The sequence below is a fragment of the Nematolebias whitei genome, chromosome 21, assembly GCF_014905685.2.
Source record: "Nematolebias whitei isolate Nwh7 chromosome 21, NemWhi1, whole genome shotgun sequence".
Taxonomy (NCBI): Eukaryota; Metazoa; Chordata; class Actinopteri; order Cyprinodontiformes; family Rivulidae; genus Nematolebias; species Nematolebias whitei.
In genome coordinates, this window is record NC_056518.1 from 361,530 (window position 1) to 369,672 (window position 8,143).

General features: G+C 39.6%; 1 protein-coding gene across 1 annotated transcript; it reads right to left on the bottom strand.

The window, feature by feature from the left end:
* Window positions 1–6,441: 6,441 nt before the first annotated feature.
* LOC119427305 (propionyl-CoA carboxylase beta chain, mitochondrial) lies at window positions 6,442–7,097 on the bottom strand (the record flags this gene model as incomplete). The annotated part of the gene is given in 2 exon segments (XM_037694888.1): window positions 6,442–6,920; window positions 6,998–7,097. Coding segments are annotated over 2 exon segments (222 nt in total), but the record flags the coding sequence as incomplete, so codon positions are not given.
* Window positions 7,098–8,143: the final 1,046 nt, after the last annotated feature.

Consider the following 8,143-nt stretch of genomic DNA (forward strand, 5'->3'; position numbering starts at 1 on the left):
TGACTTTAAGATCTGCATTCTACCGAGCGTAGTTTTGAGTTTGTTGCGGATTTCTGCTATATTTCGAGGCAAATCCACTCCTATACTCATCAGTTCGGTTCGGCTATAGTTCACACGCATAAATTGCGCGGTCAGGCACAGAGTCAATATCAAAACTTCTAAAAACTGGGATGGTACCGGGAACCTGTGAAACTGCAACTGCTCTGAGCGTGGCCATCTTGCATCTAAGGTGCTCAGGTCCAAAAACCAAAACCTCAGTCTTGTCTGTGTTCAACAGGAGAAAATTAAGGGTCATCCAGGTTTTTTATGTCTTTTAGACATGCTTGTAGTCTAAGTAGCTGATATGATTCATTGGGTTTAATGGACAAATATAATTGTGTGTCATCAGCATAACAATGAAAATTTATCCCATGCTGTTTAATAACTTTACCTAATGGAAGCATATATAAAGTAAAGAGTATTGGCCCAAGCACTGAGCCCTGAGGAACTCCATGACTAACTTTGGTGTATGAAGAATATTTATTATTTACATTTTACGGGCGGCTGTGGCTGAGTGGTTAGAGCAGTCGTCCTCCAATGCAAGAGTTGGAGGTTCGAATCCACCAGCAGTTACATGCCGAAGTGTCCCTGGGCAAGACACTAAACCCTTTGTTGCCTCCGATGTGTGTCCCATTGGTGTATGAATGTGATAAAGCACTGATTAGTCTCTTTAGAATGATTTGTTCCATTAGCTTTGTAGAGATCTAGTAGAGTGCAGTATGAATGGGTAAATGAGGACACAGATTGTAATGTAAAGCGCTTTGAGTTTCTCGATAAGATAGAAAGGCGCTATACAAGTACAGTCTATTTACATTTACAAACTGGAATCTATCAGATAGATATGATTTAAACCACTTTAGAGCCGTTCCTGTAATCCCAATATCATATTCAAGCCTCTGTAGTAAAATATTGTGATCAACTGTATCAAATGCAGCACTGAGGTCTAACAGGACCAGTAGAGACACAAGTCCATTGTCTGAGGCCATGAGAATATCATTAGTGACTTTTACTAGTGCTGTTTCTGTGCTATGATGAGCTCTAAACCCTGAATGAAACTCTTCAGATTATTTCTTTGTAGATGTTCACGCAACTGACCTGCAACTATTTTCTCTAGAATTTTTGAGATAAAAGTTAGATTAGATATAGGTCTATAGTTGGACAGAATTTCTGAATCAAGGTCAGACTTCTTAAGTAAAGGTTTAATTACAGCAATCTTAAAGCTCTGTGGTACATAACCATCCATTAAAGACAAATTAAGTAGATCCAAAATGTGGACATTAATTGAATGGAATGGTAAATAGACTGTACTTATATAGCGCCTTTCTATATTATTAAGATACTCAAAGCGCTTTACGCTACAATCTGTGCCTCATTTACCCATTCATACAGCTCTATACTAGATCTCTACAAAGCTAATTGACCAAATCATTCTAAAGAGACTAGTCAGAGCTTTATCACATTCATACACTGATGAGACACACATCAGAGGCAATGAGGGGTTCAGTTTCTTGCCCAGGGACACTTCGGCATGTGACTGCTGTGACTGCTTAGAACCCCCAACTCTTGCATTGGAGGACGACTGCTCTAACCACTCAGCCACAGCTGCCCCATTAATTAGGGGGAATACCTCTTTAAACAGTCTGGTTGGGATGGGATCTAGCAGACATGTGGATGGTTTGGATGAGGTTATTATTTTTGACAATTCAGAGCTCAACAGGACAAAAACTGTCCAAACATAAATCAGGCTCTAGTGAAATTTTTAAAGTTGCCTCATTTGACAGGGGACTAGAGATAGTAGAAGGAAGGATGGTTTGAATTTTCTCTCTAATTGAAATAATTTTATTTATAAAGAATCTCATGAAGTCATCACTACTTATAGTTGTAGGGATACATGGTTCAACAGAAATGGGACTTTTAATTAGTCTAGCAATAGTACTAAACAGAAACCTAGGGTTATTTTTATTCTCCTCTATTAAAGATGAGTAATATAAAGTTCTAGCTTTACGGAGAGCTTTTTTATATGTTAGCAGACAAGCTTTCCAAGTTAAATAAAATTCTTCAACATTAGTAGAGCGCCATTTTCTCTCCTGGTTTCTAGATGCTGCTTTAAAGTACGTAACTCAGAATTGAACCAAGGAGCCAGTTTCCTCTGATTGATTACTTTCTTTTTCAGTGGAGCAATTTTATCAAGTGAAGTTTGCATTGAAGTTGTAAGATGATCAACTAGATGATCTAAGTCTCTGTTCTCTGATGCATTACTCTGCAAGACAGAGGAAACATTGATGGAAGAGATTGATTCAATTTGGTTACAGCATTTTCTGATAAGCACCTGCTGAGATGAAATTTACTCTCAGTGACTGTGTAGCCATTTAATGTAAACTCAAAGTTATTAAAAAATGGTCGGACAGAACAGGATTTTGAGGAACTATTGCCAAGTCCTTAATCTCTATACCATAGGTCAGAACTAAATTCTATTCAATTCAGTTTATTTATAAAGCACCAAATCACAACAAAGTTGTCTCAGGGCACTTTACAGGAACATTCACATAAAAGCCAATTAGTAAAGTTCTCTATCTAAGGAATCCAGCAGTCAAGTTGAATCTTTGCTTCGTTGCAGTCTCCCATCCTGAGCAAGCACAGTGGAGACAGTGGAAAGAAAAACTCCCTTTAACAGGAACAAACCTCCATCAGAACCAGCTCAGGACAAGAGACCATCTGCTTTGACCTGCTGGTTGAGAGGACAGGGAGGAGAGACAGACGAACACAGAATGGTAGGTTCAGATGTAGGTCCAGGTCCAGATATAGGTCCAGGTCCAGATATAGGTCCAGGTGTATCTGAAAGACAAAAAACACATGTTAAGGATAGAAAAAATAATTACAAATACAAAACAGGTTGAGCAGAGTAAGTAAAGACAGTAGCAGAGTGAAAATTGTGGTCAGTTTGTCCTCCAGCAGTCTAAGCCTATAGCAGCATAACCAAGGGACAGCTCAGGAAACCCAAGCCGACCCTAACTATAGGATTTAGCAAAAAGGAAAGTCTTAAACTCAGTTTTAAAACTGGACAATGTGTCAGCCTCACGGACAGAGATTGGAAGTTAGTTCCACAAGAGAGGAGCCTGAAAACTGAAAGATCTGCCTCCCATTCTGTTTTTGTAAATTCTAGGAACCACAAGTAAACCTGCAGTTTGAGAGAGAAGCGCTCTGTTAGGAAAATATGGAACAATAAGATCTGTACTATAAGATGGAGCTAGGTTGTTGAGGGCTTTCTAAATCAAGAGTGTGATGATAAGAATGAGTAGATGTGCAGACGTTTTGGATAAAACCAAATGACTCTATTAAATTATTAAAGTCTATGCTTAAGCTATCACTCTCAACATCCACATGAACATTGAAATCACCCATTATGATGATTTTATCAGTATTTAATAATAAGTCAGTTAATAATTCTGAGAATTCAGACAAAAACTGAGAGTAAGCTCCTGGTGGACGATATATAACAACTAGTAAAAGTGGCTTTTCTGATTTCCATTTTGGATGAGAAAGACTGAGGGACAGTGATTCAAAAGAATCATAACTAATAACTGGTTTGTCATTAATCAATAATCCTGACTGAAAAATAGAAGCTACTCCTCCACCTCGGCCAGTTGTTCTAGGAACATGGAAATTTAAATAATTAACAGGAGTGGATTCATTTATACGAACAAAATCCTCCTGTTGTAGCCAAGTTTCTGTCAGACACAATAAATCAATATGATGATCAGTTATCAGTTCATTAACTAACAGGGATTTAGAGGAAACAGATCTGATGTTCAATAATCCACATTTAATGATTTGATGATTTTGCTCTGGTAAAGTAACTGTGTTTATTTTAATCAGATTTTTATGGTTTATATTTTTAGAGCAGATTTTTGGTTTATTTAATTTGAGCCGTGGGCGAGTTGACACTGTTTCAATGGGGGTGTGGGTGGGTAACAGAGGGGAAGCAGCAGAGAGGGGTGGAGGACTACACCTCTGCTTCATGGACTGGACCCTGGGTTGTCAATAATTTGGGGAATAAACAAAATCAGCCATATTTCTAGAAAGAAGAGCGGCTCCATCCAAAGTGGGATGGATGCCATCTCTCCGCATCAGACCAGGTTTTCCCCAGAAAGAACTCCAGTTATCTATGTAGACCACATCGTTGTCAGAACACCACCTGGACACCCATCGGTTAAACCACGACATGTCATCGCTGGCATAGATATCATATAAACACTAGATCCCTCATCGGCTGCTGCGGCGCAGGAATTTCGGCCGCCATCTTGGAGCGGTCGTCCTTATTTGGTTAGAGCAGAAGATGTCTCAGCACTTCGCAGCTTATTTCTGTTCAGATCGACGGACTGTTGACGTCAGGTCTCGGGGGATAACTTTTCACAGTAACATGAACATATTATTGTTAGTATTTTGTGAATATAATATTACTGTACTGTATTTATGTCCACCAGCTGATGTGATGTTCAGTGTAACACGGTGTTCAGCTGCAATGAAGCTGAGATCTGATGACAGGAATATTTTGCTAACAAGCAAACTCACTGTTTCAGCAGCTTTGGTTCATTATCAACAGATATGCATCAAATATCAGCTGCGCCACCGTGCAGCACGGTGGTGCAACTGGTAGAGCTGCTGCCTCTCAGCGAGCAGGTCCCTGGTTCAAACCCCGGTCCAGGGGCCTACTGGGTGGAGTTTGCATGTTCTCTCCGTGCAGGTGTGGGTTTTCTCCAGGTACTCCGGTTTCCTCCCACAGACCAAAAACATGCATGTTAGGCTGATTGGTAACTCTAAATTGTCCCTAGGTGAGAGAGAGAGAGTGAATGGTTGTTTGTCTCGTTTGTCTCTATGTGTCCCTGTGATGGACTTGTGACCCGTCCAGGGTGTCCCCCGCCCCTCACACAGTGATTGCTGGACACAGGAAGTGACGCAATACGTCTCACCACGAACGTGCAACGTCACACCGTCTACACAGCAGAACTTTTACCCACTTGAATATCTTGCACCAAAACCATTAAGGTGAACTTGTTTCTGTTCCAGACAAGCTCATGTCAAAAACTAGAAACATTCATTATTCAAATCCCTCAGGTATGTGTGTGGGGGGGTTTGACATCACACTCCGCTCATTTTTACTGTAACTCTTAACAGCGTCCCAGCCTGGAACTCAAGCATACACACAAAGTCCAACTTAATTTAATTTTTTTAGGAATAACTTATCAAATCCTCTCAAAACACCAAGAAGACTGTTGGATTTAATATTTTATACCTTTTTATAATTCCTATCAAGCATTCAAATGTCATGTCATATAAAGTGTGTGCGTGTCTTTCTTCCAGGGTTGAACTATGTTTATAGAAAATGTTTGCTAATTCTAACTAGTTGACCTTTAAATATAATCTCATAGGAGCTAAGGATAATTTTACAAGTTCACATTTGATAGATTACAAGCAATCAAATCAGGCCTTTCAGAACCTTTCAGAACAGATTAGAGCAGACTGATTAACATAAATAAAGCTAGAACACATCTCTTTAATTTAGACAATATAGTTTGACTAAGTAAAATCAAATTAAAAGTATAAAAATGATCCAAATAAAAAACACAAACATGAGTTAGATAATAATAATTAAGTTATTAATTATTCCTAGAAATAAACAACTTGATTTCTAATCAGTTGGTATCACTAAGGTATAATCACGTTAAACAAACAGTGTTAACAGTTTAAACGCAGACAAGGAAACTAAGATGAATCTGCCTTAAAAAACAGAATCATCAGGCCTTCAACAGATATTGAATTAACACCCATGAGGTAGGTAATAATTAATAGTTATTAATTATTACGTATAAACAATTTAGACACAAATCATTTTGTATCCCTAAAAGTATAATAGCAAGTTAAACTTTAAACAAAAGCCGATTTCGGTGTACCAAAACTTATCTGAAATATAGACGTTAACGTTCTTGAGGGGGCGGGCTAAGAGTCGTAACCATAGCGACAGGAGCTGAACCAATCAGGAAGCTAGCCTTCTCAAACGGGGATAAAAGGCCGGAAATGACACACGCCCACCGAGCATTTCCGGGAGGCGCACACGGCGGCGGTTCGTTCTTAATGCTCCATTTATATGCATATATCTTATTAATGTAATTGTTTGTCTCTGAATATCTGTAACCCATGTTGTGTCAAATAAATCTTTTATACGAAGGGCGACGCCTCAGCCGTTTTGAACACGACGTGGTATTCTAGCCACAACAAGACCTCAAATAAAAATACAATATAAAAGTAAACCACACAATACTAATTTAACTGTTTATTTACAGATGGCAGAAAAGGCAGTTTCAGATACCGAGTGGATTTGAAAGCACTGAAAAAACCCCTCAATAGTCCACCTTTCTAAACCGTGTACAGGACAAGAAACTTCAGTATGTTTTCATTTGATGCTGAAATGATCCGGTACTTTAATCTTCTATACTGTAATCAACAATAATGGCCAATATGGCCACTGCTGACATCACAATCTAAAAAGACATCTGGCTACAAGATTATTTTGCTTATTGTGATTTAAAACATACTTTGATAAAGATATCCTGATTTTGCAATTGGGGCAACAATTCATTTTAAGTCCAAAAATCTGCTTTAAAAAAAGTCCAGGAAATAATGATGTGTTGTTGCTGCGGTCAGTGGAGTGGTGACCAGCAGGTCAACTTCCTGGTAATACGCAGACGGGGCGGTTTGGTGTCACAGAGGAACGTTGGCATGCTTCTTCCACGGATTGACCTGTTTCTTGCTGGCCAGCATTTCCAGATCATTGCAGATCTTTTTTCGAGTTGTGGCCGGCTCAATGATGTCGTCAACAAAACCTAAGTGGTTTGGAAGGATGCAGATTAAACTCATAACTTAAGATTAAACACAAGCAAATGGTGGCCCTTTGGTTTACCTCTGACAGCAGCTGGGAAAGGGTTGGCAAACGTTTCCACATATTCAGCCTCTGCCTCTGCCTGATTTTCTTTTCCTCTGAAGATGATCTGAACGGCACCCTGTGAACACAGCAACCATGAGTGGATCCACCTTATAGTCCTGGGGCTCTACTGTCAATGATTCTGGTACAACTTCCTGTCAGACAGGAAGTAGCAGTAAGCACTGGCTGACCATGGTAGCAGAGCACAGACTGCAGTTTATTTGAAAGTAATTTACATTCAGTTTAGCAGATAAAACTCTGTTTTTGTTTTGTTTACATTTATTTAACAACCATAACGTTTACTAAAATAGCCGTGGTGAGTTCAGGTACCTGTTGCGTTCAGGGCTGCAGAACAACCAGACCAAACTAAATCAGTGGCTAAAACAACAGAGTTTGAACACGGACCCAAAAACAAAGAGTGTTCCTGTGAAAGAGGTTTAGTTTAATCTCCTTCCTATGGATGAGGAATTAAGAAGAATGTGGCTGAAAAATGTGAATTGAAGAGACCACCCAAAACTCTGTATGTGAGCTCATTTTGCTTTGTTGACAAACGGCCGACGGGGGAAAACCTGCATCCTACTTTGTGTCTGGGCTCCATGTCAGCTTTAATATAAATAAGATTGTGTCCCACCTCTTAACAAAACACCACCAACCTTATTACTGTATATCCTGATGCATGCTCAATAATCCAGGTAGAAAAATCCAACAAAGTTCAATCTGGTCCTCTGGACATTCAAAAAAACAAAAAACAAAGCAAAAAAATCTAGAAACGTTTCGTCTCTCATCCAAGAGACTTCCTCAGTCTGAGGTGCTGTATTCAGCTCAGTCTCTTAAATAGCACCATCTCAGAGTGGATCAACCAGTTTTGCTGCTGACAACCAGAACCAGCTATCACATGCTCAAGAAGGACCATCAGCCTAACAATGGATCATTAGCACCTGATGGCTGTTTACTGTTCACAGAGGGCTGAGTGATACTAGCAATCACAGCATTGTAAGAGGGGGACAGTTGAACCCGGAGGCCTCCACCCCTGTTTAATGATGGACGGTTTCTTTTCACAAAGATGGCCTCCTTTACTCCTCTCTCAAACCATCGTTCCTCTCTGTCCAGGATGTGAACATCTTC